This window comes from Struthio camelus, chromosome 5 (genome assembly GCF_040807025.1).
Source record: "Struthio camelus isolate bStrCam1 chromosome 5, bStrCam1.hap1, whole genome shotgun sequence".
Taxonomy (NCBI): Eukaryota; Metazoa; Chordata; class Aves; order Struthioniformes; family Struthionidae; genus Struthio; species Struthio camelus.
Genome location: NC_090946.1, coordinates 37,643,227 through 37,668,992, shown reverse-complemented (window position 1 = coordinate 37,668,992; position 25,766 = coordinate 37,643,227). Strand labels below are relative to the sequence as shown.

The 25,766-nt window shown below is 42.7% G+C and overlaps 2 protein-coding genes across 8 annotated transcripts in view; both read right to left on the bottom strand.

Annotated features, from left to right (window-relative positions):
* Positions 1-7,058, bottom strand: part of EXT2 (exostosin glycosyltransferase 2) — an 82,146-nt gene extending 75,088 nt beyond the window's left edge. The window contains exons 1-4 of one of the 3 annotated variants that reach the window (XM_068945565.1): positions 6,924-7,058; positions 6,252-6,375; positions 4,261-4,820; positions 4,000-4,089 (exon numbers count right to left, since the gene is read on the bottom strand). In XM_068945565.1, coding sequence (XP_068801666.1) covers positions 4,000-4,089; positions 4,261-4,796 — 626 coding nt within the window. In that variant the 5' untranslated portion in view covers positions 4,797-4,820; positions 6,252-6,375; positions 6,924-7,058. Of the gene's footprint in view, positions 1-3,999; positions 4,090-4,260; positions 4,821-6,094; positions 6,376-6,923 lie in introns of all 3 variants that reach the window. The other 2 variants (XM_068945564.1, XM_068945566.1) reach the window with 2 other exon arrangements.
* An 8,531-nt stretch (positions 7,059-15,589) lies between these two features.
* The window catches only part of ACCS (1-aminocyclopropane-1-carboxylate synthase homolog (inactive)), a 28,471-nt gene continuing 18,294 nt past the window's right edge, over positions 15,590-25,766 (bottom strand). For all 5 annotated transcript variants that reach the window (XM_068945562.1, XM_068945559.1, XM_068945558.1 and 2 more), the window contains exons 4-15: positions 24,535-24,605; positions 23,916-23,985; positions 22,688-22,754; positions 22,114-22,211; positions 21,444-21,521; positions 20,269-20,369; positions 19,480-19,569; positions 18,414-18,459; positions 18,123-18,264; positions 17,365-17,507; positions 16,835-16,988; positions 15,590-16,610 (exon numbers count right to left, since the gene is read on the bottom strand). In XM_068945562.1, coding sequence (XP_068801663.1) covers positions 16,312-16,610; positions 16,835-16,988; positions 17,365-17,507; positions 18,123-18,264; positions 18,414-18,459; positions 19,480-19,569; positions 20,269-20,369; positions 21,444-21,521; positions 22,114-22,211; positions 22,688-22,754; positions 23,916-23,985; positions 24,535-24,605 — 1,359 coding nt within the window. In that variant the 3' untranslated portion in view covers positions 15,590-16,311. The remainder of the gene's footprint in view (positions 16,611-16,834; positions 16,989-17,364; positions 17,508-18,122; positions 18,265-18,413; positions 18,460-19,479; positions 19,570-20,268; positions 20,370-21,443; positions 21,522-22,113; positions 22,212-22,687; positions 22,755-23,915; positions 23,986-24,534; positions 24,606-25,766) is intronic.

Below are 25,766 nucleotides of genomic sequence, written 5' to 3'. Positions count from 1 at the left end.
TGAGAATTTATCTTCCAAAGCAAGTGACTGGTTTGGATTCCTTGCAAGCGCCTCCCCTTCGGTGACGCGTGTGTGTTAGGTGAACAATGGTGCTACGACCACATCTTGCCCTCCAAGCTCCATGTCTCATTCACATAAACTCAGTTACAAGCAAGGAGAACAAATTGGCTTGGGTGTTACTGTTCTTGCACTTTACAACTCCCTCTTTCCTTTTTTTAACCCCTAATTTGGGAACTACAACCAGATTGTTTTAACTGAATCCAGTGAAAACATGACAGCACCTCATCAGCCTTGAGAAAGCAGGTGTGTGTCATACAGACTTTTACCTAAATAAACCCACAGGGAACCAACACCAGTTAAATAACTCCACTTAGATTTTCATTGCATGGTGTAGTGAGGGAATAGAGGTATTAACTCCCAAAGTACTCAGGACAAGTTATCTTTAAATTACTCTGATCACAGAGGAGGGAGCCTGTTCCCACCTTTTCACCACTTCCCAGATATTGACCCTTCTTTCTCTCCAGAAAGACCCCCAGCTGGTCTGCTCTCTAAACGTTCCTGCCTAGCTGCCATCATCACCAGTTTCAAAATCTCACAAGTCAGTGGAACTCAATTCATCAACTAGAAAAGCAGAAGTAGGAAGACAAATCTTGGACCAAACGTTCAATTCTATGGCTACAGAGTAGATTAGCCAAATAAATTCTTTCCTCCTTAGTATCGAACTATATAGAATAGCATCTATTAACAAATATTAACGAGTTTATTTTCAAAGTTTTTTGACAGGAGTTACACGTGTTATGGCGGCTAGTACCAGCAACGTAGCCTTCATGCCAGCAAGGCAGACTTCTGTCTTAAAAATCATGGAACAAGGTGCTTTTACACTGTCTTCTGGAAACTGGTTTTAAAGATTTAATAAACAAACACCACTTAGTGAGGTAACCTAGTTAAAGACTTTTCCAGACGCCAAATTACTACACAAGTGAATTTCCCTTTGCGCATAAGGTCTTACTTCATCTGGATTAATATTCTGCAGTAAATCAATATAACATGATTCCATTATATCCCATGACGTTATAGCACACTACTATTCAACTATGTACAGTATCTCATATGTGCTGAATAAAGAAGGTAGGCTGCACTCCTTGAGTAAACTTCCTAAATATCACCTGTGTATTTCACCACTGATCCGCAAAATCCCACAAATCCAGCCCTTCTGGAGCTGTACTTGTACAATTCAGTCCTATCCTTCAAAATCCATCAAGCTCTGCCAGTGTACCTTTACTTTGGCCCGCAGCCTCTCACTCTGTTGTGCTACAAGCAGCTATCCTTCACGCTTAGCTGACTACCCACTCTGTGACACGTGTGCACATTCTCAAATTAAGACAACATAGTTGGTTCACTTGTTCTATTAGATATGAACTAAGACCTCCCGAGGTCTCCAGAAGCATACTGTAACCACATACCGCACCACTCAAGTCCTTCCAGGACCAGGTCCATGTCACAGACGTCTTCACAGATCATTTCTCTTCGCACCTCTGACCAGGTTTTATACGACACATAAACCAGTCTAACTGTCTGCTGCCTATGAAAAGGAGCTTCCACCCTTTCTCAGCTCCATACATTGCTGTTGCCTCCCCTGCATCAGCGCTACATGCTCCCTTACGTGCAGCTGAAGGGCAAGTCAGACCAGCAAGTGGATTTCACCGAAATCTCACACCTCTAATCTCCAAAATAATTAGTTTTTAATTGGATTGGCGACCTAATCTGACTTTACATGGGACTACACAGTCTGTAGACCCCAAATAAGGAAGGAAAAAAGAACACGTGGCCAAAGGTAAAGCAGAACTATTCTTTTCACCACCAGCCTGCTGTTTTTATATCTACACTAGTGTAATATGAAACTGTAACCTCAAATAGCTGAATTAGATGATGACTCCAGCATAGAGAGTTATACCAGCAAAACTGAACTTGTACTAGTACACCTCACTTGGCTGAAGGGGTGGTTTTATTGTCCAGATAGAAAGCACAGTATTACCAGTAAAAGTACTTTCACACTAGTGGAACTTCTCCAATAACAGAAATACAGTAGTGCCAACAAAGCACCTTTAAGCTAGCTGTTAGGTGCTTTGACAACAGCTTTTTCCAAAAAAAGATTTGATTTCTGATTTGAATTACTCAACTTTGCCCAGTAGAATGACAAGCTCTTAGAACAAACACCTACTGAAATAATATATTTCCTGCACAGTAAACCAAGATACATAAGGGTCAAATACCAATGGACATGTAACCAAAAAAAAGTTGTACAGTACAAGAAATCTACTGCATTCAATTAACAAATCAACTTCTTCCATGGACACATGTATGCGTGTGCATGCACAAACACACAAACCCAGAACAGTGCATCCTATCTAGTGAAAAGTCATCTTAAGAAATATAAAACTTAAGGTAAATACAGGTATGTACTAACAGATAAATAGGTTTGGTTACATAAGAATGATGCTTGACTGCCCTCTTCAGGCTAACCTGTATAAAGTATGTTATATACATGTGATACAGTAGAGTCAAAACCTAAAGCAGTACTTGACAGCCAGTGATGTAATTATAAAAAGTAAACCTACTCTTTGAACACATGCAGAAAAAAAATGAGTTCTGTTTTAGCGCTGAAGGACAATGTTTTACACCATCTATGGTGAAAAGAAATTAAGGTATACTCCACATACAATCATCTTAGCAAAGATCTCATGTTTTAGTCAAGATTTTGTTAACGAAACATTTGGCAGAAGAAAGTTAACCTTGATATTCAAAAGAGGGACTGGTTACATAGGACCTAACTCAGCAGAAGTAAGCGTATATCTGCTAATCCGCTAGAAATGTATTTAGTAACAGTTTCTAAACTAAGTTTATCTTATTCTTGTTCCAGCTTTCTTTGCTATAACCTACTTTTCTCTTCCAAAAGTAAACTACTCTGCAAGTGAAAATTAAGCTCAGGATTCAGACCACCTTTTATGTTCCTGGAAAATATTTTCAAAACACACTTGCCAGAGAATTAAGAACAATTAAGACAATTAAGAACAACTGTCAGATTACTAGTACAGTGTAATTCTTAAGATAACATTAACTCACCAGAGTGACAACTGCCTTTAAATGACCTTGAAGCGTTCTTCAAGCTTATATCAGAAAATTACAGCTAGGATTCATCTTTGGACTTCTAACTTGTATTAAATGGGACATTCCGTAAAGCCTTGAGATTTGGTAAAACAAGAGGCAGGTCTAAACATGAAATTCTCCACCCTTATGGCAAGCCTAACAGCAGATCATACCTCTTCCAAAATTAAGGATGAGGCCAAACTGTCGGATTCCAGGAATAAACAACTGTCCTGAAGGAAAGAGGTACTTACTAATTCCTTTTTTTTTTTTTTTTTGGAAGAGACAAAGTCACATTCACAGAATCACAGAATAGTTGGCATTGGAAGGGATCTCTAGAGATCCTCTGGTCCAATCCCCCTGCTCAAGCAGGGTCAGCCAGACCAGGTTGCCCAGGACCACGTCCAGTCGGGTTTTGAATATCTCCAAAGATGGAGACTCCATAACCTCTCTGTGTAATCCGTTCCAGTGTTCAACCACCCTCACAATAAAGAAAAGTTTTCTTGCGCTCAAGTGGAATTTCCTGTTTTTCAGTTTGTGCCCACTGCCTCTCCATGTCACTGGGCACCACTGAGAAGACTCTAGCCCCATTTTCTTGACAGCCTCCCATCAGCTATTTATACACACTGATAAGATCCCCTCGAGCCTTCTCTTCTTGAGGCTAAACAGTCCCAGCTCTCTCGGCCTCTGCTCTTACGAGAGATGCTCTAGCCCCTTAATCATCTTTGTGGCCTTTCCAGTTTTGTAAAGGTTAAGGAGTGCAGCCTTTGCTATCAGCTACACTTCTGAGCTTACTGCTTCTTTAAATGCAATAGGTCTGGGTTTAAATGCCATTAAACACAGCAAAACGCATACCTATCTCTAGGAACATCCAGTGCAGTGTTATAATCTGGTGGCCCCCCAGGCAGCATATTGAAGAGCAAGTGATTTGTGCCTCGATCCCACCTAAGGGAAAAGAAGGAACAAATGACAATTAGAAAGGTATATCATCCATATAGAGAGCAAACTCTCTCAAAGTCTAACTCTGGCACTGACTCACTGAAATGCTGGAGGAGAGTATGATCTTAACTTTTTTACTTGAGTCCTTCAAATTCACATACTGACATGGCTAAGTACCTGGATAACTGTGCCAAAGCCTGAGCTGTCTCCTTGATGCGGAGTGTGTTCTGATTGAGAACATCTATGGATGGCACAAAAAGGCAGGCCCGGTTGACATCATCAGTGTAGAATTCACTGTCAGAGATGGCAGTTAGTAGCTCATTGTATTCCCTGGAAATGGTATTGCTGACTGACGTCCCATATTCATCCACGTACTTCTTCAGTGAGTAGATGTATACCTTAATTTTGTTTTTGGGATTGAATCCACATCGATAGACGTCAAAGCAGGTGTGCATCCTGCAGCTGAGGTCTCCCCGCTCAGGAATGGGGCTATCAGCAGGAAGCTTGACCACAGGCACATCATGCACGCTGCGTTTTTCAACAGTCCAGTCAGTGGATGACTCAATGGAGTGAGGCCAGAACTGGAACATTCCTGTAGCAATTAGGCCAAGAAGAACTACGGAGAAGAGAGTGATGTAGTAGATGCGATGCTTGGTTTTCATTCTTGGGATGAGGGCTGGACCCCGGGTGTTATATTTGGCTGACGCGCACATAATGGAATCAATTATCTCTTGTTTCTACAAAATAGAAAGAAACAGGCTTAAGGATGAATTCTGGAAGAGACACATAGCTATCGCACAAGGTTCAGAAACATTCAGCTAACCCATTCCAGATAGGTTCTTCACCTCAGCAGATTACAGTAAAGTTTCTTTAGATGCTCATATTGTCCCAATGGAACATAAAATGCCAACTGATGAACATAATGGGAACGTCACTTTGAAATAACAACATGAAGCTTATCTGCTGGGCCTCCTTATGTTGATGGCTGGTTAATAGTCATAAATCAGAGAAGCACATGGCTGGGGGGGGGGGGGGGACAGGGAATTGGGGAATCTCAAACACTAGATAACTAAGAAGTCTTCATAGGTCCCACTCCAACTATGCCTAAATGCTTTCACAGTGAATAATAAAAAGGCAACCAATACATGATTCAGCTGTGAGTGAAAAGAAACAACTTGGATACCCCATAAAGGGCTTATGAAGGGGTATCACCTACAATGTGAGCCCATGCTACTGCCTTTCTCTGATGTAAAGTAGCTTTCAAACCAAATTTCACAACAGCCTCACCATATCTGACTAAAACGATGCCAAAGCACTTCTGCCAAAAAAGGGAATTAACTCGTGGTCTTTGTCAATATGCCTTTTGAGGCAAAAAAGTGCTCTACGAGTTGCCACTGCAGCCACATAAGAAAAGCATTTAAAGTAATAGTTCACTGTAGCCTGAAAACAATTTAGAGTGAAAAGCACAATGTAGTACAAAGTATCATAAATACAGTCCCAAAACCGCTGTCATCTTTCATTTTTTCTACAAAATTTTGCGCAGAAATATGTGGTTCCAGTATGGGGTAATTTTTTAATCAACTACAGCTTGAAGGATCACCTGCTCATTACATGCATAAAGCTGCTTAGGTATTCAACTCAAAGTTTCATACTAAGTAAAGAACTATAACTCCAACCTGTATTCTCCCCAGTGAGAGCTATTTAAAGGTCATAAGCATGTTTTCTCCCAGAGAAGAATGTGGATGATACAATTACATGTTCATCCTTCTTTACTCTTGGAGAAGGATGTTTTCTTGCTTCGACAGCAAGAAAGTCTCACAGTCAGCTGTGCACTAGAGAGCTAATATAAATAACTGTCATTAAGATAGAAGTCTTACAAGCAAAACACATGACGTTTATTTGGCAGTTCTTAATCAAAGGCATTAGGAGGAGGTTGCTAACGCATGAAGCGACTGCATTTACACAATGCTGCGCAAGAACAACTTCAGACAACGTTCAATATGTATTCCACCTTTAACACATCCTCTCATCGGTTTAGATGCACAATCTGACACTGGAGACAGTTTCTGAAGCCTGCTGTACAAGACAACACATGTCAGGCGGTTATCAGGCCTGAAGCCACAACGCTACATAACTATCAGCATTACTACAAACAGCTTTCCACGTGCTTCTGACTGCTAGTCGCGTTATTCCTCCCTCTTCATTTGGTGCCAGAATCACTTCCGTTATCACTGAGATTACACATCTGTGACGAGTTTTTGAGTCACTCAGCAAGGCTGTCTACACCTAAGTCTGAGGGGAAAAAAAACGAAATGTAACTGTCCGTTCAGGGAACCGCTTAATCACTTCTGCGCAACAAGCTTGGGGAACTCGCAAGCACGAGCTACGAGACAAGGCCCGACAGCATTTCAAGGACTAGCAGTAACAGGAAAGAGGCCTCGTAGCTGAAGATGTAGCAAAAAATTAAGGGGTGCCCTTCCGTGTCCCAGCACCCACAACGACACGGCAAACGCGTGCCGAAGCCTCCACGCCCTCCGCGGCATCGCCCCACCCGCATTACAAGGTCGCTTCCACCCTCCTCGGATAAAAGCGGGACTGAGCACACGCGGGAACAAAGCCCTGGCGCTGAGGGACCAGAGCACTTTCCGTGCTCCACAAACCCCTCCCGCCCCGTTCCCGGACTGCGCTCCCACGACACCCGTAACGGTGTAACGCTGGGGCCCGCAGCGCCTCGGTGCCGCCCCGCCGGCAAAGCCACCGCCGCAGCCCGGCTCGCCCCGGGCCGCCCAGCGCCCGCCCGCCCGCCGACGGCGCCGCGCCCGGCCCCCGCCTGCCCTCACCTCCGCCCGCAGTCGCTCGGGCCCCAGTGCCCGCGCCGCCAGGTCGCTGGCGGCCCCGCGCACCGGGGACGACGGCGAGGGGGACGCCGAGCAGGACCCGCCGCCGCCGCCAGCGGCGTGCGCATGCGCGCAGCCCGCCGGCGGCGCAGGCGGCCACCAAAGAGCGCCGCGACCCGGCCGCGCTGCGCCGCCGCCAAGGGCGCCCCGCCGCGGCGGGAGGGCGCCCCTGCCGCCGCCGCGGCTCGCCGCGGGGTGGCGGCCCGGCCGGGCCCGGCCAGGCGGAGGGTCGGGCGGGAGCGGCGCTGGCTGCGCCCTGCGGGGGGCTGGGGCCGCCGCCGCAGCGGCGGCGGGCAGGGCCGGGCTGCGGCGGCCATGTCGCAGCGCCGCGGTGCGAGCCCGCAGCCGGAGCCGTTAACGGTCGGCGGAGGCGGCCCGGCCCCAGCCCGGCGGGCTTTAACGGTTTCTCGAGGCAGAAGAAGCGGCCGCGCTGTCGTGCGCGGTAGCCAGGGACGCCCAGAAGCGTGCTCCTCACCCTCTCCCCTCAGCTCTTTAATCCTCTGTTGAAGTTACCTACGGTTTTCGCCTGCACGGTCGGCGCCGCAGTTCCTTTGTGCCCCCCGCGAAACAGTGCCCTGGCCCCGAAAGCGTGTGCGTCTTTACACGGCTGGGCGCAAACCCGTCCCTCTCCCTGACACGTCCCACCTCAGAGACACCACACGTGTTTTTATGCTACGAGCTTTGAGGCAGCCACAAGAGCTGCTCTGGGAGGCGATGCAGCGCGCCCGCCGGCAGATATTTCCAAGGGCTATCTTCCCTGTTGAAGTATTTTTCCCCCGGCAGTACCAGCAGCGGGCAAGGGCCTGTCACTCCCTGGGAAGGGCCTTTGCTTCCGCAGGGTTGGTATCCCGCCCGCGCTCCTACAGTCTCCACCAGGGTAGCTATCAGTGCTGAGAGATCTGAGCCACCCAAAGAAAAGCATGCGTTTTTCAAACTACAAATATTTTCTGCTAAATGCCATGCTCTCGCCTACTTCACTTTTATTCCTAGACAGCCGCAGCTGTTACACTGGTGTGTGTAACAACAACCGCATTGTAATCTCTCTGCTTCCCCATAGCAGTGGCCAGCACATCTCCATAATCTTTTTGGTTTAGAAAAAAGTGGCTGAAAGACACGGGGGAAATGCCTCCACAATCTATTCTACGCTTTGTGGAGCTTTCTGGACTGCAGGTGACTTTTGTTCCACTAAAATGTGCTACATTAAGCCCCCTGGAGACTGAAGCTTCCTGGGCTCCTGCCCAGTTCCAGCAGTCGGGCCAGCCTCTCCCACAAAGGAGTCTACTCGCCCGGTTTAGTGAGTTGGGTATATAAACGTGTACCAAAGAGGTGCCACCACCCTGTTTTTCAATACATTTGCATTCACTGCTCACATTCAGGTCTTTTCTGCACCTTTTGCATATTATTTTGTGCTTTCTTACTGACCAGCTGGCTCAGAAAGCATGCTTGGACGGCATGTCGCTTCCCAACCTGTTGGATCACACTGCTTCAATGAAAGAAACCTTCCCAAACCATTCTCAAGAGCAGCTTGAACCAACCCCTCTCTTGACAGATGATTGACCTAATGCAAACAGATAAATAAATTTGTTACACAAAAGTCCAGCTATGCCAGAGTAACAGACATTGGTTTTTTTTCCAAAATGGTGCTGGGAGGCAACTTGTTCTACAGGTGAACTGATCCTTTGCAAAAAAATATGAACATATGATACTACAGCCTGCCTATGCATTCTGCACAGAGCAGATCCTTTTGCATAGAGGTGCAGCATCCCTGTGCATGGCACCTACGTTCTTTACCTTTCCTGTTCCCTGGGCTGATTCCAGCAGAGGACCTGGCTGTACTCAGTCACACTGAGGTAGAAGCAACGATTACTTCATATCTCCTGTCTGTAGGAGTACACAGTTCTCATCCACTTACTGGCTTTCATCTTCTGCCAGTCCAAGGACAGATAAGGACTGGTTGAAGAGCAAGTCCTTTTTTTTTTGGTAAAACCCCAGGTCTCCGAGGAAAACTGCAGTAGCCCCAGAGCTACGAGACCTTCATGACAGTCTTCCATGCTAACTTATCCTACTGCGACCCCCTCAACCGCATGAGCTTGGGGCCAGGAGGATCTCCACTCTGCTACCTACATTGTGCTGCCAGGGACACGCAGCACATAGGATGGGGAGATGAGACTAGCTCTGGTCCTATCCTGTTATTCTTGGATGTTTAGAAGAATCTTATCATCTGTATTTCACAGTGTCAACCTGTTTGCCTTAAATGTTTTTTTCTCTCTTCAGTTTTTATGATACTGATTTTAATTTGCTTTTATTTTATACACAGTGTTGAGGCAATGGCATACTACCCTGTGGTGCATATTTGTGAAAGGATTTTTTTTGGTATCAGATTCTGCTCTAAACCTCTGAACTGATTCTCTCTCTCTTTCTCACGGTATAGTGTCCTGAAGCAACCTTGACTGTTAGCAGTGGGTTAGCTCTCTTTCACTTTAACTGCCCTTGGGATAAACGACTTTCTGCAAAGCTCTCCACATGCATGCACAGAGACATCTCAGTGCTCCCATGTGAGAGGAGAAATACTGTCACTGCAGTGTTTCCTGTGCTTTCTCTCAACTTCTTCTCACGCACATTACATAGCAGGTGAGATAATATTCTCAGGTTCACTGCTAAATTCTTCATCTTGTTGGCAACATTCAAAGCCAACAACACAGAGGATTCACAGATCTTAAAATGAAGCGTCCTTTGTCCCTTCTGAGCTTTGATGAGCTGGTGCTGGCTTTTTCCTCATCCCTAAATCAAGTTATCAGGGTTTGTTAGAGCATGTAATGTTTTTGTTTCTAGCCTGTCAGCTTGAAATTGCTGCCAGTTGCCTCATTCATGAATCAGAAGCAGTAATCCTCCTTCTGGAGTTTCATTAATAATTTGAAATAAACTGTGTTCATTGTGAATTGACTGTTGCCACTGGTATGAATCGAAAGAGGCACCATTCACGTGTTCGGGCTGCTGGGATGAACGCGTTGATCTCTGCAGAAATGGGACTCATCTGTGTGTGAATGGTGCCTGGATGCGACTGAGCCAGGGAAGGGCGGGGGGGGGCACACAACACACCACAGCCGTGTCGTGTGACAAGGACACTGGCTAGTCCACGTGCAGCCGGGGGGGGGGGCCGGGGCTGCCGAGCGCAGCGTGCTCCAGCCCATGCAGTGCCCACAGGCGCTTCCTCTGCCTCTCTGCTCTTCCAGGGAGAATAAAGTGCATCAAATCAATTGTAGCTCAAACATTCAAGGAGGCTCGATGGTAGTTTCATCACTGTAGGAAAATCTAGGAAACAATGCAGTTTTAATAAGAGCTTAGAATGAAAGAAATGCAAGCAGCCTCAGCTATTTTATTTCACAATAGCAAGAGAAATGTAGAATATAGTCTATTTTGATAGAGATTTCCCTGAAACCACATCAGTGAGTCTGTTCGTATTCTAGTGATGTAGCTGAGCCAGACAAGTCTGCAGCACAGCATCTATTTTTGGACTACAGGTTGCCATTTATAGCTTGTAAAAATATTCATCAGCATCTGGATAACAGGCTATCAATTTTTATAAATGTACATGAGAGATCAGATATTTTACCTCTCCCTCTGCTTTGCCCTTTTATGTCCTGCCTCATATGACCCATTTGGAGTCATCTGAGAATTATTTCATTTTTAAGCTGTTTAACATCACGCCATACATTTGCCTGCTGCCGCATACAGCATCGTGTACTTTCTGCTAGGGTGATCAGGATACAGAACAGAAAGCAACAATCACGGAGCCTTCTCATTCAGTATCTCCCTGCACACAGAGCAGTTGCATGTGCGATTATGGGGTACCTTATGCAGTCAGTACAGGAGGCAGCACCTTCTGAAAATGCCATCTACAATAAGAGGAAACAATTGTAACAGACATATAGGAATACCAAGGGCTTGGAGACCTCTTCCGCACACCCAGCCCCCTATTGTTACCATATAGCATAGCATAACTAAAAATCATAGCTCATATTTATCTTCTGAAACATGTGATACTGGTGTGTATCATGGAGCGTTCACTGAAACATGTGATACCAGTATACAAGATATCAGACCAAGTGAAACAATTTGGATCTGGCAAAAGACAAGGCAGGGTACTGTATCATCAGCTAGATCACCTTGCCCCATTATTTCAGTTTATGTCTTACAGGTAAATGATATCCTCATGGATATCATCTGAGCTTATAATTAGCCTGACTAATAAACTGTATCTAGCAGCCAGTTGAACAGTTTTAGACTCTTGAGCTGGTCCATCACGCACCTCTGCTGCGGCTGTTTTCTGACTGATGATGCGGGCCAACAAAATCTAATCTGCTTGTCTGTCTAGGTCCTCTACTGCCTTCCCAAGTTGAAAGGAAAAAGAAATGTAATATACTTCAGAGGCCTGCTGCTGTAACTCCCACTGAAGGATGTGAGGCATGAGGAGATTCAGTTTGGCAAACGCTACCTTCAAAGAAACTGTAATGTGACAGAAAAGGGCTCTATCAGTTCACTTTTCCCTCATCCCTAAAGCCTTTAGATGTCATGTTTTGAAGATGAATTAATCTTTAATTAATTGAACTGATTTTCTGCATTGAGGAATTCAGGGACAGAACAGGTCATGACAAGCATCTGCCTAGAATAACTAAGCACTCGTGCACGAGCTGTGCAATCAGACCTTGCTGGATAGCAGCACGGAATAGACAGAGCAGCTAAAAATAGCATTTCCTTGCAATGTTTTTCCAGACTATTTTTGATTCTTGATTCTGATAAGGTCGACTGGCTATTTGCTAAAAATAGCTAATCCTGGGAAACTGAGGACAAAAAAAATAGAGTATTTATAACTATGTCAGACTAAAGTACATTTGTTGGCTGCAGATAATCTAGGATCTTATCATTGGTCAATTGCCAGCGTTTTATATAAGTTGGTAATAAATAAAAGCATTAATTGCAGTGAAGAATAAGCGTCTCTGTCTTGCCTTTCTGATTTTCTCAAATGAGATACACGTATTTTGGCATTTATTGTTGTAGTTTACCATACTTGCGCTATTCTTGCGCTGAACTGTTTCAGAAATAACCAAAACAATGCTCTGTTCGGTGACCCAATCTCACAGAAATAGCTCCATAGGCAATGGAAAGTGCGAAAACAGTTTTACTATTTTGCATGCCTGATGCTTCAGATGCATAATGTTTGGGGTGTGATTCATGGATCTTCCTCCAAGAAGGCTTTTTATCCAGCCCTGAAATGCAGCCATCTGTGTGATGAAATTTAATCACTATTCTGCCAACAGCAGAAGAGCGACAAAGGAATTCCATAACTAAGTAACTGAAGGAGGAATACAGACAAATTATCAATATCCCAAGTGATAATTTGGCCCCAAGACTGGTTTAACAAACTGGGGTGGAGAACACACGCGCGCACACACGCACACACACACCGCCACTGCAGCCTAACAGAAGGCTCTATTGTACGCATTCTAATACAGACAGAGAATATTTTAAGGTATCAGCAATTATTTGAAAAAATATACAGTATATTTGAGCAGCTGCCCTTCTTCAGTTAATTGCATTGAGAATTGAGAATTATTAAGTTTTTAGTGAATAGTTTCTCTTACAGATATCTTGCTTGGAATCTATTCGATTTCTGCAAAAATGCACCTTCACAGATTTGCTCCTTCAGCACACATGATCTTTCAGAAATACTTAGCTAGACTGGGCCCAATCCAAGCCATTCACTTAACTGTGATGTAACACAGGTTATTAATTCGGAGTTCTCGCAAGCATGGACACACTAAGGCTAGACCTAAAGCATAGAACAGAGAAGTTTCTGTGACAGAAAGCTGTGCTATACAGGAAATTTTCACCTCTGAGGTGAAAACTGAACATTTCTCAGAGAGAGAGAAGCAGAGAGGGAGATACAGTGGAACTGCTTTCTGGCAAGGACAAATAATTTCATTGACACAGCTTAGGATCTAGGATGCTTTCTGTGCTCAAAGGAATGATAACGTGAAAACAAAAATTCTATGCAAAGTGGAATTTAGCATCTACTTGTTTCATTACAGGGGGCATAAGCAATGAAAGCACAATGTTAACTCAACAGCATTTCTCATTTTAGATGAAATGCAGATTTTTTTTTAAAAAAATATGCACCTGGCCAGTTTCAGCATTTCAGGTACTGTTTTGTTTGCCTGTTGCTTGACAAACTGGAAAAAGAAAGAAATGCAGGGGGAACACAATCCTCAATCATATCTTCTCTATCAATCTTCTCAATCAATTGTTTTATAGAGATTTGCCACAAAATCAGAAAGAACATTAATAATAATGATGAGAAATAGTGAGCATAGAGAACATCTGACACGGAAGTAGTAAAGGAAATGAAAAATTTTTACAGGTAGAGCACTGGGGAGGATAATGCCCCCTGCAAACCTCCTGGACAGAGAACCCCTGCATAGGTTCCATTGAATGGAAGCTTTTGTGTGTCAGCATATTCTTTCAGCAAATAACAATTAATTTAACACCCAAGTAGATATACCCAGAACTTTCTAATTGCTTACTTTCACCAGTAAAGGCCATTTTCCAAATGTACGGCTTTTGTACAACCAAAACGAACCATGTCTATTCCAATAGCAGACTCACAATATCACATGTCTTTCCAAACTCAGTTTCCAGTTATATTTTGAGTTTCTATGTTCAGACTAACATTCTCTCCCCAATGGGAGCTTCTCAGACAGGTATTAAACCTGAAAAGAAAAACCATGGAAAATATCCTATGCAGCAAAGTGTGTTTCTGTCTTCTTTTTATTTTTAGCTACAGTAAACCCAGATGGAAGTGACTTTGGGCCATATTATGTTAGCTATGAGGATTTTGAAAATCTACCGCACCCTCTTTCCTACAAAGGTGTGTTTTACTAGGCACTGCACAAACATAGTACGATAAACCTGCTTTCTGAACAGTAAATATCTATACGGGAAAAACAAAACATGTGAAAGTTGTGTCTTAACGTACTCCAACCCGACGAAATGGCTAGAACACCAGAAGAAGAGAAAATTAACAGTAATTAATGAATTAATTTTGTTACAAGAATCCCCTAAAATACAGTTTCAACTAACACCTGTAAAGTCTTTCCTTGTCCTTCATTTCAGACAGCTATCTCCCTAAATTTTTGTTACTCAGACACTGCCTGGGATATATAAAAATGAGGGGCAAACCTGGAAGTCCATTTGTACTTTTGCTGCACATTTCACTTCCCACTCCCTTAAGGAGACCTGTCTTGTGCTACAGCTTTCTTTATGATGCTCAAGAGCAAGTACAAACTATCCCCATACTCATCTTACCAATAATCTCACCAAACTTGCCACTTACTAGTGGTGTCTGGGAGATGGACTGATTGACAGCTGCCAGGTACAGCACTATCTTCTCCATAGTCTGCATGACTGATATGACATTCCATCCCCGTGGTCCATGCAACTCTCCACTGTTAATCATTAAAGTGCAGTCGGCTCATAAGCATGTTGCATTACTTATTTGCTACCTATGCCATGGTAATTTGGATTATGACATATGACATGTGCTTTTGTCACTCATTATGGCAAGCCTTCATGCTCAAATCTACCATACCCAAGAAAAAAAAAAACACTGACATTAACCACTGACATCCTGTCTCACAAAATAATTGTAAAGCTGTTTTACTTGAAGATTGAACCAAACAATTATGTGATTTTTCTGTTGACCCTCGGTACTGCCCTTCACCCATACGATCTATAGAGAGAAGAAATCTAAGCGGGATCCATGTATCTCATGGACCTGAGGACTTTTTTTCCTGCCTTTCATGTTGGAGATTTGATCGGAAAAGTAGAAGATAGTTTTTCACTTGTGACCAGCAAATTCCAACTGTTTTGATAATATAGAATTTAATCTGAATTTTATCATCTCCCTAACTCATTATTTAAACACATTCTATAAATGCAACCAAGATGAAACACAACTTGATTACTATTAGAAGTACTGCCAGCACCGTGCAAGAGGAGAAAGGCACACTTATATTCACCTTTCATGATCGGTTTCATTGGCCTCTGGATTAATAGGCACGCAGAAAAAATTGTTTCACTTCCTTTAAAATACACAAAATATTTGAACATACCAGAAATTAAACAGCTTTATATCAGTGAAAGAGGCTTTCCAATTAAAATAATTTATCACCATCCTACAGGAAATAGGCACTCCTATTTCCTGTAAGAAAAAGAAAAAAAAAAAAAAAAAGAAAAGAGAAGAAATGAAACTGAAGAATCTTGCTTAATCAAAAAAATTACCCTGCAAATTGGCAAACATAATGGCCAGGTAAACATTTGCTTTCATCACCCTGATTGTGGTGAAAGCTGCCATCTTGGAAGCTGTAAAAACCTGCGAACTTAGAGTAGGTACATCTAGCACCATGGCACAAGAAGCATTCTCTGCACTGTCCTACCAATATACCTCTCACTGCCAACCAGAAGAAACAAATTTTTACGAGGAGGAAGGCTGTAGAAAGAATGTCTGCTTTCAGTCACCTCTCTGTTATTAGCTCTTTTGTGGACACAGCAGGTCAAGAAGCTATCAGAGGTTGTTTATTTATATGAATACAAAAAGAAGGATAGAAACAATTCCAGCATTTTACCAACCAAAGGTGTTAGATCCTATCCCATCTCAGATCAGAATGGAAACCAGTGAGCTCAAAATGAAAAGCTTTATAGAACTCAGATTAAACAATCACAGCTCTAAGAGTCTCACCCATGCATTTGAATATGTATACATGCTTATTTACCCTTAGCTGGGGCTAAGTCAGGGCTGACACTGGATTCTAGCTATCAAAAACATCTCTGTGAGAAAGCAGTCATCTTCTGGCACTGAAATAATTAGTTACTTCTGATCATCATTCAGAAAAAGAAAAACATAAAACATTTTAATAGTCTCACGTCTTTGTCTTCCTGGAAAGAATGAAATTAAGAAGCAGCATTAAAAAATGACACCACGGGACCTTATAAGAGAGTTAAGAGCATATTCATTAGAAATGAAATACAAAATACAATGATGCAGCAGGACGGGGGCAAGAGGCGAACAAGACCCCCATCACTCCATATCCTCACCGCAATTCAAGGAAAGCGCCTATATAGTACAAATTAGAGATCTCAAACGGGCTACAGGATGGGTTTTACAAAGTAATTTTCTTGCTATACAGAAAATATATTATTTGCTGGACGTCAGTGCTGAGCTAAGGGCCCAGGGTCAGTCACTGCTCAGGAAAGCCCCCTGAGGGCACACTGGGCCCTACTGTTTTCCCACCAGTTTGCTGAACACATCATAGATCTCTGGCTTTTCCTGTGCAAACTGCTCTGCCGTATTTTTCTGTAGCCAGTCAGATGAACGCATCTGTTGTTGCAGGAGGCCAATGAGGTCACCAAGGTTGGAGCTACCAGCACAAGTAGGCTCCTGGTGGCGGGATACAAAAATGACTTCATCTGTGCTATCTGCTTTGCCATCCTGGTCTGACTGACAAGGCTGTTCCTTTTCCTCAGCCAAGATCTCCTGCTCCCGTTCTTCCAAAACTTTGCGGATCCGCTGCATACCTGTATGGTATAAGGAGGAGAAACACTAATGAATTAGATTAAGTCACAAGGGTCCCCAAATCCCTGTCAGGTCCAGAAAAACTTGAAGGAGCAGAGGAAAGTAAAGAAGAACAGAGAAGAAAAGAGGATAATAATAACAGGACAGCTTAGGATTAAGGAGAGGAGGAAATAGTTTTGCAGAAATTCTGGCAGGAGGGGAAAGAGGAGAAGAAAACATTACTCACCTAACTGTAGTCGATGGGTCTTGTCAGCAAAGATAATGCGAAACCATCCAGGCTCACTGCATTCAAAGGCTTTACCGCAGGATAGCAGGACCTTGTTATCGAGAAAACGCCTCCAGAGCAGCATCTCCTCCTCAAATGTTCCTGTCCTAAGGTACTAGGAGAGTTAGCAGAAGGGCCAGAGGTTAGTAACATACATGCCAGCTCACTGAGATCCTCATGAATCTGTGATTCCCATGAGGTCTGCGAAGGCCTGGGGAGACACCTTTTACCTCTGAAGTACAGCAGTTGTGATACAAAGGAAGAAATGGGAAGGAAAGTGGCTTGAGAGCGGTAAGATTCCTGCAAGGAGGGAAATGCACAGACAGACTAAAGGAAGAGCACATACAGAAAGGCCCTTCCTTCTGCTCATCAGAACAACAGACGAGGCTTTAACAAGATGTTTATCACTATATTAAACTTTCCTCTAGGCTCCGTTGCACAAGGTGCCTGCCCTCATCCCAGGAGAAGCCTCCTTTCTTAAGACTACCAACCTTTCGGAAATCAATCCAGACAAAGAAGCCTGCATTGCGGTTGAGAAAAGGAACCCCAAGTGTCTTCAGCTCATCTGTCACATACGTATGGGCAGCTTTTAGGCGGGCATGGTTGGCCCTCAGGTATACCTGGTTGATCCAGTCTAATCAGAGGGAGAAGATAAAGAAAAAAAGTGCAAACTGAATAAGAATTTAGACATGTGTAAGTTTCCAAAACACTCACAATGCCTTTTTCCATTTCACCCTTTTCCATTACACCTTCCTTTTTTTGTTTTCTGTTGCCTCAAAAACAAAAAGGGGGGTGAGAACTATTTAGTAGCTTCACGTCTGTGCAGAATAACATCTTCTGTACTTTTCTAAGGAAGTTTCCCTAAATGTATTGCTCTTAGCTGCTGTGGATTGTTAGCACTCCATCCAGGGCAAAGCCAGAAATCCAATTCCATTTCCCTCTTCCCACAAGCTTGTATGCTTTTGTTTCTGCTCAGCTGGTTCTGTGCAACGCTAGCTATTTCTGTATGAAAAACTATTAAAACTTCTTCAAAGCTGTCCTCTAATTCAACTCATGAGGAGCTCTGCAGAAATGTTCCTTTTCTGTAGAACTGTCAGCCATGTGTTACGCAGGCAGCTTCAGGATTATGGAAGACTGTCAATTAAGCTGTACAAACAAGAAATCATTTGGGAAAGTAAGGGGACAGGATCCTCTGAGGTAGTGAGATATAAAGAACAGCAGAGGACCATCCATTAAGCTACTGACTCACCTCTGTCTCTAAGCAGCTGTGCAACCTTGTGCTGGACAGTTCCACAAACCCCATGGAAATAACACAAAGAAGCCACTGCATTAGCAACATCTTGGTTCTCTGTATATAAAGTACCAAAGCGAATCCCAGAGACAGCAAAATCCTGCAGAAAAGACAGACAGCCTACTTTATTACACCGGAAGACTGCGATCCTACTAGTACTGCTTCGTTCTTTCTAGTGCAAGGGACTTGAGGACACCAGGCCAATCGTGCCTGTTGGGAAGCCCCAGGACAGTGGCAACCAACACTCACCTTGCTTATTCCCCACATCACATGAGTCCTCTGTGGATCAGGCAATCTGTATGTAGAAGGATGCAGATGGGCAGTTAGTGTCATAGGTGCTGAAGCTTTTGGATCACCCGTGAAGCATTGCAAAAACAGAGAGGTGGCATTATACAATGACAGACAGTGCAGCAGGGAACATCAGTCAAGTAGGGACAATTCAAATCTGACCTAACTTCAGAAGCTAGGAGCTCTGGGAATCAGTTTTAGACACAATTTTAAAATATTTCTGATATACAGATGCCTGCACCAAGTGCTATATTTCACACACAAATCTTCTGCATGACTTTGAAGCCTGCACATATACAATTTGTACACTCAGTGCTAAAAATCAGGCCCCGGCCGATATACTTCCCAAGAATTTAAATGAACTTTCTTTCTTTCAAACACCAACATTTTGAAGATGAAGTTCTTCCTTTGCAATGTTGTACATCCAAACTCAGCAGCACTGAGCTAACAGTTAACCAAGTATATTTTTATGTCCTTGTAAATGAACACAAAAAGGAAGACAGCACCACGGGTGAAAACGCAAAAGAAAATAAAATAAAGCATATTTTTAAAAGGTGAGATTTGCAAAACTTCTCATCTCATTAGATCAATACCTAATAAAACACATTCTCAAATCTTTAGTAGCACTGGGATGCCGTGACTACCGTATGAAAAAAGAAAGTAAACAGCAACAGAAACTCTTTACATCAACTGAATCACGGGAAAGAGGAAACAATGTTTAGGTAGCAAAGAAAAGCATCACTCACAAGAAATGAAACATCTATTTCCAGGTTTTTGGAACCGTCAGAAGCAAATAGGGAAGCATACATTGAAAAAAATTTATCACAACAAAATGCTGACTACCTTTCTTTCCTTGCTAGATTGCACTTGACAAAACACATTTGCCGTTCAGAAACTACAAAAAGTCAATGTAAGGCAGATTCAGAATTTGCTAGCTCATGACTTAACTTCCAGTCACAAGTTCTCAGCAAGGCATCATGTTGAATTGTCACTGGAAGATGGCCAGGGAAGTAGGAGCTGATTTTACCTGTCCATGCCTAGGACACTGTGAAACGTGGCTGATTCGTCAAAAACTGACAGCATGTAGAGCTCATCTACTATCACATGCAATTCATGTCTGCAAAAGGACAAAATGGAAATTACAAAAGAAGGCTGCTTCTAGCTTAGAAGCAAAGACAAATTCAGGACCCTGGAAAGCCTTGCTTTATACTAAGAACAGGGACACCAAATTTTGCAGAACTGATCATTATAGATGGAATTTTCCAGAACTCAGAAGGTCTGTTACATGTATACTGAATTGATCTGAGATATATCCAGCTGTCGCTCACTGCAACCATATAATAAGTTTTCAACCATTTCCAATGCACCTGAGAAAATTAACTCCCTATGTATTACCCATCTAGAATAAGTTGTATCATCATCTACTCAGAACAGACAAAACTTCAGAGAGAATCAGTGATCCACGACAAAGCTCGGAACCCGTATTCATATATTTCTTTTCCTATGTACATACAGAAAAACTGTAGGAAAATGAACTCTGTTTCCTACTAAAGGAGCACAGCACCATGCTGTTTGCTCAGACCCCAAGTACTATGTGATGCAATTTGCTTTGCCACTCCAGATAACTGCACAGTCCATGCTCCCTCATCCCCACCACTCCCTTCTCTCCTCTTAAGCCTGCTGCTGCGTGCAAAGAACAAGACTGTTTGCCTGACTTAAGAGATATGCACAGAAAAATTAATGGACAGTGAGTAGCCCACCAGAGTCTGAAAGCTGTGTCTGACTCAAGATATCTCAGTCTTCCAAACAGACATACCTTTTAGCAAATTCCAGGTAATCTTGTAGCTCTGACAAGGAGTAGATGTCCCCTAGGGGATTTTGGGGATTCAGAAGAATTAAGGCCCTTACAGTGACACCCTGTAGAATGTGAGAAGTGCAATATTAGGAGAGCATTCATCACAGGATAAATTTTCAGTCTGCTAGGGCAGTGAGTGAGACACAAGACTCTCATTAAGCTCACGGTAACTCAGGCTTCCACCATGACATCTCACCTCAAAGATTAGATTTTTATGAGAAAACTGAGAAAATTTTTAGCCACAGATGAAGTCTCTTTTGCAAAGTGCAAAGTGAACTGAGGTACATACCTCATAGGAATTAACCTACGGTATTGAAGAGAGGGAGTCTGCCACGATCATTGTAAATAGGTAAACCTATTTAAGAGAAAAATGCTCTCACACTTCCTCACAGCCTGGAAGAGAAGTTCCTGTGAGCTATATTAGTAGTTGGGAAGTAACAGACTAGTGAAGGTTGCCCATGAATGAGGCAAGACAGACAGGCAATCGAGCTACCTGGATGCAAACTGCTCACATGCAAAGTGCATGTTTGGCTGGGAGATGTCAGAGCCAGTAATGAACTAAAGATGCAGCAAAACTAAAACATGGCTTCAGGACAATGTCAAAACTACCAGACTAAATATACATAAAGGTAATTCTCAACCGCATTTATCTTCTAGATTTGCGTCTCGCTCCCTTCTGCAAACACTCACACTGGTCCTACCGGATTCATCTACGCTACTTGTAGCGGCAGTCAGTTCTGGGGTAACTCAGCTTAGCCTTCATGACGGACAAATCCTAGGCAATCCCTACTTTTTACAGTGTGCCCAAGTACACAGTTTTGCGATAGCAACGGGTCCCAGTACTCTCTGAATGGCCTAGCACTCCCAGTCTAGCCTTTCTGCTATTGCAATGATGTCATGTGACCAAAATTAGAGAGACATGACACCTCAGGATTCCTCCTAGAACTGCCTCTAAGTAATCCGCCACAAATACAAACGGGATTTGCAGGCAGCTTGATCTCAGCTTGTCTATAAAGCACCTGACATTCTTGTTGTCTAGGTTTTGAAAAGGTTTTTAGCTTCAGGCCACTTCCAGGACCAGTCAGCTGAAGTACATTGTAGACTCAGTTGTTAATACAAAGCACAGTTGCACTCACCTCTGCCTGGGCATCCTGCAAGGCCTTTTCCAGTTTGTCCACTGTAAGCTGAAAAGGCCGAGTGCTTGTTCCAGTGATCTGAAAGACACCACAAAGATAAAAAGTCCAATTTATTTCAGCAGAGTCTGCCATGAGCCATTCCGCTGAGAAATGTTTCCCAAAACAAAATGAAATTCAACAATGACCTAGCTTCCATCCTCTTATCCTTTTACACTACAGAGAGAATAAATAAGTAAATAAAATCAAACAGTTGTTTATAATAGACTGGCCACACACAGTGAATTGTCTGGTTATCCCTGAATAACTAAAACAATGTAAGATCTTCATGTGCTCTTCCACCCCGGGACCATCCTTAGTAGGACAGTACATAGTTCTGTCTCCAAGGCTCATTATGGCTTTTTTTTTTTTGCCCCCTCAAGGGCCATTATTACATGTTTATTGGGAGTAAGATACAAGACAGGGACAAGACTGGAATCCAGATTCAGGATCTTGAACAAGGTTCTTGAAAATTATATGTCCCAGTTTCCCAGCAATAATTGGGGAAAACATCCACAGGCTACTGTTCAGCCTTGTCCTGAGGACTGTTTCAGAGGTTCCTAAAGCTTGGCACCTTCCAGTATCAACTATTTTTTAGCTGCAAAGGTCCATATTCCCTTCCCTCAGTTCTTACCTTACTGTCTAAACAGGCATACACCAGCTTGACATTACCATATAGAAACACGCTCTGGGTGATACCACCATAAAAGGGAGTGGCAATCAGAACAGCTTCTGAAACCAAGAAAACAAGGTTAGTTATCGACAGGTCATAGTCTGTCTCTTTATTCTAGAGCACTTCAGCTAAACATGAAAGCTTCTCTTTACAGCTGTGCCCTCTGGAAGCATTTTAATGTTACCCTTTTTTGCCCACTTTCTTTTTACATCAGTTTTTTTTTTATCTTCTGCATGAACTGAGACACTGAACATCCATTCTCAGTATCCCAGCAAACGCGTACATGGCCCACAGTTAATCTAGCAAAAAGAAACACAGCATCACCAAAACAGCAGAGAGAGGCAGGGTAAGAGAGAAAGTATGAGATCTACAGACTGGGGAGGTAATGAATTTCACAATACAACGTTGCAGGAAACAAGAACTTCCTAGTAGGCCAATTCCACTATTTCACTGTCATCATACAATATTTAAACGGAGTAGCATTGTTTCCTAACAAAAAATAAACTTTAAAAACATCTCTCAATCATCCACTTACCCCCTGGATCACAAAGGACTGTAGCTAATGCAGAAAACAGGGAGCCACAACCATTCAACACAATTACCTATAGAAGAAAGAGAGAGACTAGTGATAAATCTGTCCATAGAAGGTCAATACTATAAAAATAATTTCTAACAATGTAACTGAAATATGTTCTCTCCCTAATCTTCTGGCATGGAGGTTCCCAATCTTTTCTTGCTAAAATCCCACTTCCAGAGATAACTTTGGTGCTCTCTTCTGCTTCAGAGATACTTCGTCCCTGTGCCTTTCTTGTTTCTAATAAGCAATACAGTATTTAGAGAAAGGGTAGATTTTAAGTAGGGAAAACAGTTGCAGAGCAGTTCTGAACTGCTAGAAAAGCAAAGTATTTTTCATCAGCTAACCTGTATTATCTTCTCTTTGTGGTAACAGCAGTGCCTACCTCCTGCTGAGTTTGTGCAGAAGCGGAAACTGCTGTGTTTGATGCCTGCTTCTAGAAGACAGACGCTCACAGATCTCCTGAGTTTCAGTTCAAGTTATCAGGTACAATCTGCTGCCTTGGAGAGGCAGTGATCAGCGAACTGATCAGTGACAACTTCAGTTTATGTGAAGTACAGGCTTCTGCTGAGTTATTGCAGCCAGAAGAGCAACTGCTGCAGCTGCTGCCGCCTTTAGAATTCAGGAGAAAGCAGGAGTCCTTTATCGTGCATGCGCACAGGAGCCCAACCTGCATCTCTCTCAAGTCAGCAAACCCTGCAAAGACTCAACTCTTGACGCCTTCCTGGCACAAACCCTGAATCCTGACACAAAGTCTGAAAGTGTCTGTTTTTATAGAACAAAACTAGCCTTGGCTCAGTTACGGACTTTGTCCTGAGGGGCAACAGCAGAACAATACAAAATTAAATTAGGGTGGAACAACAGACACTCTTAGTCAAGACTGAGGAATACAGGCACCGTAAGTCCCAGTGCTGAATAAGGAGATACAAACATAAAGCCCTATTGAGATGTATCGTATGAGGAGTTGGGACACAGGAGCAAAGAATAAGGGAAATACAAAGTAAAACTAAAGTGTGTTATCCGAAGTGTGCATCAAAAGCTACTAAAATGGCCATGATTCAACTCTCATACACATGATAAAAGCCTATTATCTTACAATTAATCATTTGTTTAAAAAAATAAGATGAAAATGTTTGACAATAAATGGCAATACAGTAGAAGAGACACCAATGGAAGGTGGGTTACCCACATTTTCTGCCTTAAGAGGTGCAGGGGCCTTGCAGTAATGGGTCAAAAATTGAGCCACTTCCTCCCGTAAACTGAGAAAGAGACAAAAGCAAATATCGATTCAGCTTATTCTGCCAGAGGCTGGGCTGCCCCAGCTCCACATATCAGGAAAAAAAAGCTAGGGAACAGTAAAGATTGATGAATATAGCTAGAAAAAAGGATTGCTCAGGCTCGTGCCACAAACATGACTTTTACACATGGCAAAGGTGTCATTGATAATGTCTATAATTGTGCATGCGTTTCTGAAGAGCTTTAATCAAGACACAGAACAGACGGATTAAAGTGTCCAAGTTTTCTCTATATGTCAGAGAACTGTTTCAAGTTACCTAACTCGTTAATGCATATAGTGCTTTTAAAATTGTGTTTGCTTTAGAAAAGTTAGCATCTTCTCCCACATATGAGGATTTTTAACCGGATGAACTGGTAGGGTGACCAATTTACAGTTTCGGAAAGAAAAAGATGATTAAATGAGCTAGAAAAGTTGTGAATAATCATTGTAGCAGAAGCGGTGTGTATTTATCCATTTTGTTTATCAGACAAGCACTCAAAAAGAGAAGCATTAGGGAAATGAGAAGACTTACAACATATGTCCCTTCCAATCAGGATACTGAAGCAGTGGTGGCTCCATGAGATTCATATCAGTCTGTGTCAGCTGTGAGCAACAAGAAGAAACACTGAAAAGCACAATCACTGATACCAGAGACATGGAAATAGACAGGATCCATGGATAGGCACACACCTGCCTGGACACACACACACACACACACACACACAGACTTCAACAACCTTAAAACTGGATTTAGAAAGCCACTGACCATGCAGAGAAGTTAATGCAGGAAAATGTCACTGCACAGAAATCTATAAGGATGCAAAACAGGCAGTACAAAGGATGTCCATTAAAAAGATTCCTGCAAAAGACTTTCTGAAACAAATGAAGCAATCCAAAAAGTCCCAAGGATCTCTCCCCAGGTTCGGAAGACAACAGCTTTCAACCAGGAATTAAGTCCCAATCATGAAAGCTTTAGCATCATGAAAGCTCAGATCTGGATTGTCAGAAAGGCACAGAAAAGATTTTGAAATATAGTCAGATATATATTTCCGTTTATAAACTTTTAGTATCTTTTTTTTAAATGAATTCTAGCATTAATTTAGGTCTCTGTTCCAAGTTACTGCAGGCCCTTCAGATCTGTAATTCTGACAAGTTTGGCAAGTTTTAAAAGGTAACAGGAGATTTCAAAAGATAAGAGAAAAATACAATTATCTTCTTGAATGTCTTCCCCGGGGCAGACACTTTGTTCCTTACTAGATGCTCATTCTGGTCTCAAAGACAGATTCGCTTGAATTGCGCGCAAGCTCTGGAGCCCATTTTATATTTATATTTAGATAAACTATATGCACTTTTATCAAAATATTTTCAAGGTTGTAAATACCAGGTTTTCATATAATCCAGTTCTATGAAGTTGCAAGGGAAAGCACAGTGGTGATCGGGGCAGAGAAAAGAGGATGTTTTAGATAAACAAAAAGGGAACAGACACATTTAATGTACAATGCACCTTCAAAATATTTGATGACAACCAAATATGTGAGTTGATATTAAAAGGGGGGAGGGTGGAAATAAGTAGGTGGTTGCGACAAAGGGGGCGGGAAATTTAACATGCAGTGTGAAAGCTTATCACATAATAACAAAAACACAACATTCTGTATTCGCGTTTTGATAACTTGTGCCACGCTCTGGAGTTTAATGACACTGTCCTCATCCCATGCAGAATTACAACCTGATATTGTAGGATTAAAGTTCCTTTATTCATCTGTA